Source organism: Macrotis lagotis, chromosome 4, assembly GCF_037893015.1.
Source record: "Macrotis lagotis isolate mMagLag1 chromosome 4, bilby.v1.9.chrom.fasta, whole genome shotgun sequence".
Classification (NCBI taxonomy): domain Eukaryota; kingdom Metazoa; phylum Chordata; class Mammalia; order Peramelemorphia; family Peramelidae; genus Macrotis; species Macrotis lagotis.
The window spans coordinates 201,271,616-201,286,029 of record NC_133661.1 but is presented as its reverse complement, the minus strand read 5'-3'; the positions used below and the strand labels follow the sequence as shown (position 1 = coordinate 201,286,029).

General features: G+C 41.4%; 2 protein-coding genes across 6 annotated transcripts in view; both read left to right on the top strand.

Moving 5' to 3' along the window:
• INO80 (INO80 complex ATPase subunit) overlaps positions 1-5,480 on the top strand; it is a 120,268-nt gene extending 114,788 nt beyond the window's left edge. For both annotated transcript variants that reach the window (XM_074235124.1, XM_074235125.1), the window contains exon 36: positions 155-5,480. In XM_074235124.1, coding sequence (XP_074091225.1) covers positions 155-372 — 218 coding nt within the window. In that variant the 3' untranslated portion in view covers positions 373-5,480. The remainder of the gene's footprint in view (positions 1-154) is intronic.
• EXD1 (exonuclease 3'-5' domain containing 1) overlaps positions 1-14,414 on the top strand; it is a 331,232-nt gene that overhangs the window by 221,579 nt on the left and 95,239 nt on the right. The gene's annotated exons all lie outside the window — the stretch shown is intronic.

Here is a 14,414-nt window from a genome sequence, read left to right as displayed (position 1 = left end):
TGTATGACCTTAAGCAAGTCTCTTTAATCTCATTGCCTTGCCAAAAAAAAATGTAGGGAAGGCAAGCATGACAAAGATTTCTAGAAGAAAGGCAATTTGAGTGATATGGGACTAATTTTTTGCTTTTCCCCTTACTTTTTCTCCCTAACTCTAGGAATCTCTGCCAGTAGCCCCCTACAAACATCACTCATTCGACCAGCTGGACTTGCTGACTTTGGACCTTCAAGCGCCTCTTCTCCCTTGAGCTCACCTTTGAGCAAGGGAAATAGTGTCCCTGGGACTCCCAAGAGCCTCAATGTTACCAGCAGCCTGACCCCTGAGCCGCTGATCCGGAAACAGGGCAAAGGACCTAATCCCCCTGGGGGACGATAACCACCTTGGGCCTCTCGAGCTTTTTTCTACCAAATTGGGGCCCCATGCTCTTCCTGCCAGCTGATGACTTCTGGATGATTGCCCTCCATGGCATCCTGAATCTCCAGGGTGGGAATGGTGGTGAATAATCACAGCACAGTGAGGACAGGCAGGTGGCTGATATGAGCACTTTCATCACCTGTTTCTCAAAATGATCCCCTTCAGGATGCCTATAAGAAGAGGTCCCAGAGGCAGGAATCAATCTACCACATCTCAAATGAACTTTACAGCCAAGTCTTAAACCTCTCACTGGGAAAGGGCCATATTTCATTGTCACCCTCAGTTATACCTGCCTCTTCCTACTCTCTACCCTCGTGTTGGAGTGGGCTCTATCCGACTCTTAGGGATTCGATATCTGGCCTCCCAAAGTCCCCATGAGAATCAGGGAGTGCAAAAATTCTGCCTCAGGGCACATCTCTTCTAAAGGCGTACTGGGTATGGTGAGTGGGGTCCTGTGCCTGTGAGGAATGCTCCACAGAGATTTCCAGGTCTGAGATTTTCTGAAAGGGCAGAAAGGAGAAAATTATGTATTTAGCCTCCTCGGTTACCACAGCTTAGTCCATATAAATTATCTGTAAGGGACCTTCCCCCAAAGTCACTCTGACCAGAGTCAGCTCTGCCATTGCACTATCCTCCCCCCAGAGTGGCATCAAGAAGGGAGTGAACAAGGATTATTTAAGGAGAGGGCAGGGCCAGAGGTGAAGTGAGAATGACTAGGGGGAGTCTGAGGCATTGAAGTGGCACTTCCTTCAGGGCTTCTTTGCCTAGAGCCCCTGGAGAAAAGGGCTCCAGACCTGCCATTACCTGTGCAGAGCAATGGTCCTCCTGTACCCCCAGCTGTCTGCAGACAGTATTCATCACATCTTCTTGTTATTCATTCCTAGTCATCTCTAGCTTTTCCCCCAGCCTCAGCAGCATCAGCAGCTCCACCTAAGGGACTGACAAGAGGCCAGTATTGAGAACAGGGTCATCCGAATCAGGCTCCCTCTCCAATCCTCCCCCCACCCAGACTCCCTCCGCCCACCCTGAATGCACAGTCTCCCCACCCCCTACCCTTTAATCCCCTGCTTGGCTGTATGCACTGTCTGTATTGCACTGAGAAAGGTGGGGACAGCGGGAGTGGGGTGGGAAGGGAAAGGAGGAGGAGGAGATCCCTAGACTGACCAGTCTGGACATTCGGGTGCTCTCCCTGACAGAGAGTGGAAAGAGGAAGTGGTCTTTGCTGTGACCACACAAGGTGGTTTTCCTGCCTGCCTCCCAGCCTGATGTCTCAGCGTGAAGCAGGTGCTTCCAGGCGGCTCAGCCTCTAATTTGCACACCTGAAAAATCGCGGAATTGAGTTTAGTTAGATTGATTTTAAAGCCCTTTTTTGGGAGGGGAGTTGGGGTGAAGGGGAATCGTTTAACTTAAATCATTAAGACTCCCCTTCCTAACCCAGACTCCCATGTACAGATGCTATTTAGAGGGAATCAGAAAAATGCCAAGCCTTTTTTTCTCTTTGAATGTGCTGTCTATTTTTATAACTGAACTTGTACATATGTATAAAGAGAGACACATCTTTCTTTTACTAACTGGAGAAAAATCTTAAATAAAATGGAGTGAGATAATTTTATGTAAATTGAGGTCTCTGTGGTTTGTAAGCTACCTACCTTTCCTTAAGGAACCAAAGTTGATCTTTGTAGGTGGAAGGGAAGACATACAGGTGGCAAGTAAAGAGCCCAGCATTATTCCTATGCTGAAAGAGAATGTAGTTTATGTGGCAAAGGATGGACAATGAGTGTTCTTCAGTATCAGCTATACTTGGATTCAGGAATCTGAGTCTAGTTGTGAGAGAAGTTTGTTGAGTCATATTACTCAGAATACTTCATCCCTGGGGCCCTTGTGTGTGGGCCTTCCAAATAACAAGACTGGGTTAACAGACTCTGTTCTAGCTCCCAGGAGTCCATTGAGAACTTAAGATCCAACAGAAATTTTAGATTGATAAATTCCATAATGGAAAAGTTAGATTTTGCAAATAATATTCCCATGTGCTGTCTCCAGCATGAAAAATTTAGAGCACAAACATCTATAAAAGGTGAGGTTTGTTTATGACATAAAACAGCTATTTGTACATTGATCTATTTGTAATGATTACCTTTCAATGAATTAGAAAATAGAGAAGAAAGTTGAGTTTGTGGGTCTTGTACTTAATTAAAATGATCTGAAATACTTTCAGATTTATTACAGGAGGAAGTATAAAGAGTGAAAATTATGAAATCAAGACCAGCAATTCTGACACTTTTGAGTGACCCTCATTGCATCTCTGAATTTGAGATAAGAAAAAAAGTTCTTGTAGCACAGTTAATGCTGTTCCAGGGTTGGGCCCCTGTAACCCTAAATTATTGACAGTCTGAAAGCTGTCCCAAGTCTCCTTGACTTTGCTCTTTCCCAGAACCATGGCTAGGAGAAAACATTCCCTTTTCCTATCTCAGCAGTAGCAGAATTGAGGTAGCTGACTCTGCACAGCTGCAGTATTATCAATCATGCCTTTCTCATTTCTGAGGTTTATCTGACCTGTGACCATCATTGGAAAGAAAGAGAACTATCAATGCCAGTCCTTGTTTTTGTAGGCCAGAGCTTTAACCCAACTGAGATCTTTTGGGTCCTTGGCTGTCATTACATTGTAATAGCTTGTTGAAACTTTTTGACCAAGGTTTCACACAAGAAGATCTGAAATCTGGCTTCTGGTCCCTGGCAGTTCTGACCAGCTTTTTTTTGTTTGTTTTTGCGAGGCAGACAGGGTTAAGTGGCCTGCCCAAGGCCACACAACTAGGTAATTATTAAGTGTCTGAGGCCAGATTTGAACTCAGGTACTCCTGACTCCAGGGCCGGTGCTCTTATCCACTGCACCACCTAGCCACCCCTAGCTCATTTTATAAGTGTAAGTCTGCCCTCTCCCAATTCAAAATGTCTGGAGATAATGTGATTCCTAGGTATCTGCTGAGATCCCCAATGAGTGAGCTGAAGTCCTTCTGCTTTTTTCTCCCTTTCCTTTCAGTCCCACCAGATACATTTAAACACGACACCTTTCCAGAATTAGTGCTGCAATAGCACCTTTGTGCTGAACCTTGTAATGAGAATCTTAAAGGAGACTGCTCCATTTTTAAAAAAATATTGATTGAATATGCATGTTCAAGGCACTCTTCTGCCTTTCACTGGAGGTGGAGATAGAAATGAAGCTTAAAACTGAGTAGGGGAAGGGGGCAGCTAGGTGGGTCAGTGAATATAGCCCTGGAGTCAGAAGGTCCTGAGTTCAAATGTGGCCTCAGACACTAATTACCTAGCTCTGTGACCTTAGGCAAGTCACTTAGCTCCATTGCTTTGCAAAAACAAAAAAAAACTGAATAAGGGAAGAGACAGATATATGGATATCAAAGTCAAATAGAAATGAGGATCATTGATCCATACTTAAGCATCCTTGTATATTGACTTTTGTTTTAAAATGTAAAATTATCGGGGCGGCTAGATGGCGCAGTGGATAGAAGCACCAGCCTTGGAGTCAGGAGTACCGGAGTTCAAATTTGACCTCAGACACTTAATAATTACCTAGCTGTGTGGCCTTGGGCAAGCCACTTAACCCCACTGCCTTGAAAAATCTAAAAAAAAAATAAAATGGAAAATTATGTTCTATATTATAATATAGCCCAATTACATTTTCAGTCTGGTTCAAGACACACTGGGGAGTGTTGTAGGCCCAAGCTGGCTGCCTCTATTCCAAGGCAAAGTGCTATGAAAAAGTTTGAGGGAGAGATTATTTTCAGCCCTTTTCTTCCCAGATCCCCCTATAAATCTATAGTCCATTTGATTTACCCACCTATCTTCCAAGGCTGATAGTTCATCCCTCCTTTCCACTACAGGCACATTGACCCACCTGCTGACCTTTCCAAGGATTTCAAGGATCTTTTTCTGTCATATTAGTCAATCTGATAGATGTGAGGGTAGCTTGGTTTTGATATGTGTATCCTGTTAACTTCCACTCAGAGAGTAAAAGGGGTGAGCAATGTACACTATTTTGATCTCCCATCCCCATGTCTTTGCACAAGTTCTTTCCCAAGCCTATAATGTGCCTCCTCACCATCACCTTTCAAAACTCCCAAGATTCCCTTCCAAAAAACCCAATTCCTCCAGGTCCTAAAGCCCTGGCAATTTTTTTGTCTACTATTTCTTTGAATATGTATTACTCCAGTAGAATGTAAACTTCTTAGTGACTTTTGTATTTGTATCCTGGGCACCTGGTTCAAAATAGGCACTTAATAAATGCTTATTGGTTGGCCATCATTTGGGATGGAAGAAGGTGAGAGACTTCAGCAATTGGAAATAGAGGAGAGTGGTTAGGAAATTCCATCTCAGAGATGGAAGCAGTATAGGAGGAAGTATGGAAGTGAGAAATAAGATGAGAAGAAAGAATTTTGAATGATGCCAGATAGTGGAGGGCTTCGAAAGGCCATTATATTTGATTTAGCAGGTACAGAGTCATTAAAGGTTTTGAGTGGAGGAGTGGTGCTTTTAAACATTCTGTATTAAGGGGTGGATTGAAAAGGAGATGGGTTAGAGGCAAGAGAGCCAACTAATCTATAATACATCATCTTGATAGAAACAGTGCCCTGAATTATGTGTCAAGAAGACAATTTGCAGTGGGAATAGAAAGCATGGAATCCATTTGAGTAATATTTGAATGTGAGGGAAAAAGGAGAAGGAAAATGAAAATGATTCCTGGGTGACTGGAAAGGTGCCATCTACAGAAAGAGCAGTAAGAGGAGGCTGGTTTGGAGAGGAAACCAAGTTCAACTGAAGATATCCAATGGGCAGTGGGATACATGACTGGAAGCCTAGGTAAGGAGGAGACAGCTTTGGAAGTCACCTGCAGAAGTGAGTTCATCAATTCAAGTCTAGTCCCTAATTGTGTGACTCATCACTTCTGGTCCCCACACAGAAACTACTGCACAAAGAAAATTTATCCTAGATCATGCATTCATAAGCATTTATTACATATATGTGTGTGTGTGTGTATAAGAAAATTTATCCTAGATCATTCATAAGCATTTATTTTTCATATGTTGCATGTGTGTACAAAATAACATGCTAGGAGCCAAGGACATAAACAAAAAAAGAAAAAAGTTCCAGCCTCCAGCAGTTTATATTGCAGGTCCTGTCCTGGGCTGCAGATCTATCTAGACTTGATCATACCTAGAAAAATTTCCTTGGTATACTATTGCCCTAGAAACATGCTTGAACCCTAGTTCACTCCCAAGGACACTGGTTTAAATGGAAACTAGGATTATGGGTTTGTTTCTAGGTCAGTTCTAGAGGAAAAACCAAACCCTTGAATTAACCCAACAACTCAGTTTTCCCAATATCCTCCAGGTGAGTAAGTACCGATACCAACTCCTCCCCCTGACTTTTTTCTTCTGAACTCTGACCTGCTCATGTGTAACTTCTCATACAGAGTACTTGGTCTAGCCAGGAAACCTTGTTATTTGAGGAGCATATATTATTAGCTTTGTCTGACTAATCAGGAAGGAAGAATGCCACAGTTTTTTTTGTTGTTGTTGCTTTTCTTTTGCTCTTATTCTCCCTCCCAAACAACTTCTTACTTTTACATACACACACATACACATACACACACACCCCTTTACATCACCAGGCAGAGGGTTGATGTCAGGATAGGTTTAGTAAATGCCTGGCAGGAAGGAGGCTTTTTCCCAAGGTCCCAAACAAGGATAGGTAAAACTTCCCTGATCTTGGAGGAGGGGAGAGTCACTACTTTGGGTTTCCCCTCCCTCACCCCCCATATCTTTTCCTGGTAGAACATAGACTGGGCGCACTTTCACTTCAGAAATCAAACATGATTTATTGTTATGCTTATTGTCCAAACTTAAGAAAGTGATGGAGAAAATGCTAACAATACAGATTCAACTTCAAACATTTCTCAGCACATCACTTCTTCTCACTGTCCTGCTTTCCACCCTCTGGACATTCTCCAGTTTATTAGCATGTTTCTTAAGCTGAAGTACTCAGAACAGAACACAACATTCCTGTTGTGATCTGACTAGAGTATCTCTTCCTAGAAGCTGTGCCAGTCTCTGTCTGCCACATCACATTGCATCAAGCTTGCAATCCACTAAAACCTCCATATCTTTTTTTTTAATTTTCTAATTTTTAAAATGTTTACCTCTCTTTTTTAGACAAAAAAACTGCTGTCTACCCATGCCTCCCTTGTAAAGTTGATTTTTTGAGGGTCCCTACTGAAAAGACTTTTGCATGTTTTTCTGTTGAATTTCATCTTATTATACAACATAATATAACTTTTCAAGGTCTGTCAAGATCTGACTTTAGTATACAACATGTTAAATATCCCTCCTAGGTTTATGTAATCTGCAAATCTGCTTATGAGCATAACTCATCTTGCCTTTCTCCAAGACCATTGGGGGGAAAATAAAGTTAAAGGCACAAAGCTAAACAGAGATCCCTCCAGACAATTGGCACAAAGCCATTTTTCTTTGAATTTAGTCATTCAATTAGGGCTAAATCAACCTAATTACATAAAAATTCTATTCTGAATCTTTCCCTGAGGTCTCTGCTTCCAGAGAGCCAGAATAAACCCTTGCTTTGGGTGTGGCAAAGATGCACACCTCCACCTTTCCTCATTTCCTGGGTGATATGTCTAGAAAATGACAATGGTGATGTATGAAAGACAAGGTAGAGCCATGGAGAATCACCCCACTATCACCCCTAAGATGGTTGTGTGTTATATATGAAGATAGAAAAATGGAAGAGGATGAGTGATCATTTTCTCCGTGCATGCTCAAGGTCTAGGTCAGCTCTTATTTCCCTCATCCTCCTTTGCTAGAATAAAATGGGAAAGAGGAGGGGGTAGGGAAATGGGAATAATAAATAATAAATGCTTTTTCAGCACATCCTGTGTTCTAAGTCAGAGGTGTGGATGGCAGCGTGAATGGGTGTTTATGTTTGATATTGCCCTTATAGGAGAGTTTATGTCTCAAAGTATTGCACAATCCCAACTCAGGATGCTCCCCAGGTCAGTTGAAGATCTGTCCCAATGTGACTCTGGTGTGAAGGAGGATAGGAGTCAGTCCTAGAGAGAAACATGATGTAACTGTAAACCTGATAGTTTGATCAACTGAGTGTGGACTCAGTTTCTGTTGCCTGAATCCTGGAGCAGACTGGGCAGAGGTAATTAATGTTCTTAGCTTCCTAGAAACCTTGAAGAACCACACTCTGCATAGCCAAGTTTTCCACAGCCAAGGACTGATGCCCTTTGGTCAATAAGCATGATTAAATACCTACTATGAGGTAAACATTCTGTTGTAGCTGGTCCTTCATTTTCCAAGAGAACCAGTGATATTACTGATTAATGTCTTGACTTGCATGTGATAAGCACAAATGCAAAGATGAAAAAGAATAGAAAAAATTAAAAACAGTCCCCGGGGGTTGTTGATGGTACAGTAGATAAAGCACCAGCCGTAGAGTCCGGACCTGAGTTCAAATCCAACCCCAAGACACTGAATAATTACCTAGCAGTGTGACCTTGGGCAAGTCATAACCCCACTGCCTTGCAAAACAAAAACAGTCTTTGTTCTCAAGTAGTTTACAGTCTAAAGGGAGAAAATAATTTGCAAACATGTGATAAATATAATCAACTATGAACACTAAAATATGTGAAGGAGGTTTTTTTTTTAAATCTGTTTTGGATAGGCATCTTTCTCAAATGCATTTTACATTTCTCTGTCTTCTTAAAAGGCTGCAAAAGATCTGGAGGTTTTAATGAGCCACAAGTTCAATATGAGTGAATAGGGTAAGATGATAGTTTAAAAAAAAAAAAAAAGTTTATCTCAGGCTACATTAAGAGAAGCAGTTTCCAGAAGGAGATGATAATCTCATCAAATCTGATGAAAATCTGATCAAAACTCATCTGGGCCACTGTGTTCAGTCTGAGGTACCAGATTTTAGGAATGTTCTAAAATGGAGAAAATTCAGAAGAGAAGCTCTCAAGATCATACCTCATGAGGATCAGTTGAAATACCTGGTCATGGTAAGCCTGAAGAACAGATGCTTGATGAGTAATAATCTTCATGTATTTAAATAGTGGCCTTGTGGACTAAGTATTAGATTTTTCTCTTGGTCTCCAGAGGTCAGATCTCAGGCAATTCAAAACCAACAGGTTCTGCCTCCCTCAGAGCAACAATTGAGCCCATAACAGAGTTTATTTAGGGGCTTCTTTCTTAGGTATAGTTTGGACTAGGCAAATGTACAAAATGAGAAAAGGTGGAGGTGTGCATCTTTGCCAGACCAAAGCAAGGGTTTATTCTGCCTCTCTGGAACCAACCGCCAACTCTAAGGTTCTCTGATTTGGGGATCTAAGTAAAATTTTACTTGATGCCAATGAGTTATCATCATATCAATCAGACTATACTGTAATATAGAGGTGCAGTTTGGGACCATTGACCTCAGAATACTCTGCCTATTTATTTTTCTATATCTTCTATATCTTGTTCATCACCTCTGACTTACAGTAGCCTACTCTCTTTTTGCGGTCAGCTATAGGCATGGTTTTTTTATTTGGGTTTTTTTTTTTGGTTTTTGTAAGGCAATAGCATTAAGTGACTTGCCCAAGGTCTCACAGTTAGGTAATTATTAAGTGTCTGAGATCATATTTGAACTCAGGTCCTCCTGACTCCAGGGCCAGTGCTCTATCCACTGCACTACCTAGGCTTATTATAATTGAGTTTAAAATAACAATACATAGAGCACAAATCAGAGCTTGAGGTTCCATGTTTAGAGATGTAGTATCTATCTAGTTGCTCAGAGACCTGTATTGCTTATTTTCTGGTTCTGGGGAGGAGTTTTGAAGGTAGAGTCTAACTGGGCCCAAAAGTTGGTACTAATTTTAGAAAGTCAAGCTTCCCTTCCTAACAGGGACCAAAGTCTCTTGAAGGAGAGGGTGAAAGATAGGAGGAGAAGCAAGAGATGTCTGTGCTTCCCTCCTCGGGAGCTTCTAAGGTTTTTTGTTTTGTTTTGTTTTGTTTTGTTTTGTTTTTGCAAGACAAATGGGGTTAAGTGGCTTGCCCAAGGCCACAAAGCTAGGTAATTATGAAGTGTCTGAGGCCGGATTTGAACCCAGGTACTCCTGACTCCAGGGCCGGTGCTCTATCCACTGAGCCACCTAGCCGCCCTCGGGAGCTCTTCTAGACAAACCCATGTGGACCCACATCTACTTGAGTAAAACTTCACCCTCCTATTTTGGAATTAATCTTTCAAAAGTTTCATCAATAAAATGGAGATAATAATACTTACATCTACTGCCTGGCACAATTGAATGAAATAATGTATGTAGGGGCAGCTAGGTGGCGCAGTGGATAAAGCACCGGCCCTGGAGTCAGGAGTACCTGGGTTCAAATCCGACCTCAGACACTTCATAATTACCTAGCTGTGTGGCCTTGGGCAAGCGACTTAACCCTGTTTGCCTTGCAAAAAAAAAAATAATGTATGTAAAATGCTTTTCTAACCTTAACAAGTTATTTAAATATCAGCTATTATGATTGTTTAGATGTGTCTCTTCCTCCAACTGGTTCATGAAGGTTTGTGGGTTTTTGTTTGTTTTGTTCTTTGATTCTATCCATGGCTCAAGTGGGAGGAAAAAAAATTCAACTGGAATCCAGCAAAAAACTATAAATTGGTTAGTTTTGAGGGGCTATAGAACCTTGCAGTCCAGATCCCTACTGAGATGTACTAGGAATGGCCAGACAAGGTGATTAATAATCCTGGGCAGAGGCGCTACTGTCTCTGGATAGCTTAGGGAAACAGAGGAAGAGACGGATGGTCTCTGGAGAAAAGCAGAGGGCCTCCCATTTTGGATGGTCTCCAGGGTCTGGATGTTTGTGCTTTGGTGGGGGGAAGGGACCTAGTTGTGTGGTCTTCCCTGTCAAGTAATCAGAGGTATTTTTAGCTGGTCAAATGATTCTCCATTACTAAGCCCAGAGGATTGGTATGTGAGTAAACTCACTGGAATGCTCTGGGTTGGCTGCCTCCAAACCCTAAGCTTCCGTTCCCTACCCCTTCATACAAAAGAAGGCAGGAGGAGGGGGAGGGGTTACCTGCAGGTTCAGGACAAATTATAGAGGTGGATGAGGAGGGTGGGGGTACCATATCCAAAGGGAGCCATTTATGGAGCAAGCCTAAAAAATATGTGGGTAGCTTGTTTTTTTAAAATCACCTTCCCTGGGTGGGTTTGGTAGCTTTATCATCACTAACATAGGATTTCTGATCCATTTCATTTAGCAGACGAGGAAACTGAGATGATGAGATATTAAAAACTTGCCATAGGTCTTTCATCTACCTCTCTGATTTGATTTTTAAACTTCTTTTTGAGCTCTTCTGTGAAGTCTTTCTGGACTTGTTTTTCTTCGGGCTTTTGCCCATAGGCATTTTGACATTGTTGTCCTCTTCTGAGTTTGTATCTTGATCTTCCCTGTCACCATAACGTTCTATGATCAAATTATGTTTTGTTTCGGGTTTTTGCTCATTTGTTTTGGCCTTTTCCCTTTCTTTTAAATTTGAGCTCTGCTCTGAGAGTGGAAGGGGCACTGTCTCAGACTTCTTGTGCCAGAAGCTGCAGGACCTGGCTGTTGACTTGGTATGTAACTGATGTTTCCCTTGGGTCCATGGAGGATCCTTGTGTCTGGTTCTTTGTGGAAGGGGTGGGAGTAACTGTTGCTACAAGAGGTCATAGAGACATAGCAGCTACTGAACCAGGGGGAGTAGAGTATTTTTGTGTTTCCCAGGGGCTACGCTGAAGCACACGAGTCTGGCTGCCAGAGGTTGCTTATTTATCCAGGGCTCCACTGAAACAGTTCTTGGAACTGGTTATACTGATGCTCTGCTGCACTGGGGTTCAAGAACTCCTGCTGGTATGCTCTGGTGTGGCTTACTACTGGCTTATTGGGATGCTTCCTGTCCTGGACAAATTCCTCTTTTGACCAGTGAGACAGGTGTTTCTTGGGGAGCTTCCAAATCACCCCATTTTATGATTCTTTTGTTCTAGAATTTGTTTCAAGGCACTATTTTATAGTTGTTAGGAAGGGAATATGGGAAAGATACAATGATTTACAGCCTGCTCTGCCATGTTGACTCTCAGAAGTCCGGAGGACCTTGCTGCTCTTGGGATCACCATGGTGCCCTTACCCTTTTTTCCTTCCATTTCTATCAACCACTTGCCTATTCCACTGGGGCTTTGCTGGTTAACCAGAGTTAATCAGATAAATTTTGAGCTAAGGTATGATGCAGGCTGTTGTTCAGTCATTTCAGTTGTGTCCAACTCTTCATGACTCCATTTGGGGTTTTCTTGGCCATTTCCTTCTCCAGCTCATTTGACAGATGAGGAAACTGAGGCAAATAGGATCAAATGACTTACCCAGAGTCACACAGCTAGGAAGTGTCTGAGACCAAATTTGAACTCATGAAAATGAGTCTTTTTGACTATGGCCTGGTACTCTAATCATCATCTAACTGCTCTATTATGGTATGGGGATGGGGTGGGAAATAGTAATGATTCCCTATGCCAGAGAATTTCTGCACAATAATTGGGGGCCTTGGTGCCTTCACTTGAGCATAGTTAGGGGTTTCAGGTACACTGGTAGGCCTGGGAGATGAAGGTGGCTGAGAGGACAGGAATCTTGTTTCTAGAAATCCTTCAAATAGGATCACAGAAAAAGTCAGATGCATCTATACCACAGGGTGTATAAACCTTCTCTCCTCCATGGACTTTCCCTCCCAAAGAGGAGATTGTACTAATCATTCTCTAAAGACATTTTCTAACTGAATTCTATGATCTCATCATTCTTGTCTTGGAGACATCATATAGATGCTCAAGCCCTTAAAGAAACCTTCCCATGATAAGCAAGCACCTGGCTCCAGTCACTTTCTCCTAATTAGTGAGTGTTGTTTACAGTTGTTTTTATCTGTATGTTTTATCTTTTTCATTAAACTGCAAAAGGTTTAAGGGCAAAGTCCTACCCCATAGGACTTTTTTTTTCCTTTTTCTTTTTGTAACAAACAATCAATGTTTTGTTTTTTCCCTAATTTCATGTAAAAATAATTTTTAACCTTCATTTTTCAAAATTTTGATTTCCAAATCCTGTCCCTCCCTTCTTCCCCTTCCCCCTCCTTGAGATGCTAAACAATTTTATATTGGTTGTATATTTTTAATCATGCAAAACATTTCCATATTAGTTATGTTGTGAAAGAATATATAGAACAAAATAAACACATACACACACACACACACACACACACACACACACACACACACAACAAAATAGTATGGTTTGATCTGCAATCAAACTCCATCAGTACCTTCTCTAGAGAAGGATAGCATTTTTCACCATGAATCCTTTAGAATTGTCTTGGATCATTGATTTGAGGAAAGTAACTAAATCAATCTAATTGATCTTCCTACAATATTGCTATTACTGTTCTCCTCATTCTGCTTTCTTCACTTTGCATCAGTTCATGTAAGTCCAAATTTTTCTGAAATCATCCTGCTCATCATTTCTTATAGCACAATAGTATGCATTGCAATCATACATCACAACTTGTTTAGCCAATTGATATACATCCTCTTAATTTCCAATTTTTTGACACCATCTCTTTGGGATAAAGACTTGGTAGGGATATTGCTGGATCAAAAGGTTTTATAGACCTTTGGGCATAGTTCCAAATTGTTCTCCAGAATGATTGGATCAGATCATAACTCCACCAACCATGCATCAGTTTGATAGGTGGGGTATATGAAGTATTCAGGGAGTACCAGCACCCCTAGTATGAGGGTTTGCCCTTTTCAGGACTACTCATTCACCTTCTCCCAACTCTCACCTGTGGTTCTGAGAAGGTGTAGCATGTACATCAGCCATGCCCTAGTAAAACCATCTCAGTCACCAAGGCTAAGACAGGTCCCAAACCCATCAGTGAGTTAGGGGGGATATCTGCCCTAAGCATGTGAAGACTTCCTCCAACAGAATGAGTGGATAAGAATAATATATTCTAAGCCAAACCTACTCTGTTCACTTTTTAAAACTTCTTTTATGTTTTTCTTTCTTTCTCATATTTTCCCCCTTGGTTCTAATTCCTCTTTCACAACATGACTAATATGGAAATCTGTTAAAGACAATTGTACATGGACAACTTTTACCAGATTGTCCCCACACACACACACCAAGGGGAAGGGGGAGGGAAGAGAAAGTGTTAGGAAAAACATAGAACTCATAAACTTGCAAATGAATGAATGTTGAAAACTTCCCTTGCATGTATTTGGAAATATAAAATAAAATAATATTGTGGGGAAAGAAGAATAATGTGTTCCTAATAGCCACGAAGGCAACTGAAGCAAGTGCTGTGGAGTGCTTGGTCAGACACAGAAGATATCAAGGTCATCCAATGCATCCTGGACCATGATTGGTTGCTCTGATTTTTGACTTGCCACTAGACTTTAACTCCCTGTAAGAGAGAGTGAGACTTTCTGCATCACTGCCTCACTTAAATCCAATTCATTCCCTAGTCAAGATATCATCCCATATTATCACTGGTCCTCTTTGAAATGAAGGATAAACAATAAGTGTATTTGTTTCCTTATATGTCTTCTTTATTCCCTGATGGCAAACAGATATAAAATGCTACCAACATGTATATCTGCTCTGTGCAGAGCACTGTGATAGGAACCAGAGATAATATAAAGCTTTAATCCTTGCCTTTCAATCCCCAAAATGAATTATCAATAGAGAGAGCTGAAATAGATAATATTATATGATGAGTACATTAGAGAATTATAACATAATGAGTTTTGTAGCACTGAAGGAGAAGGTTGTCACCAACTTTAGTGGTTGGGGGAATCAGAGAAGGCTTTCCTGAGAAGATGACATTTAAGTTGGACTTTAAAAGATGATTAGAGG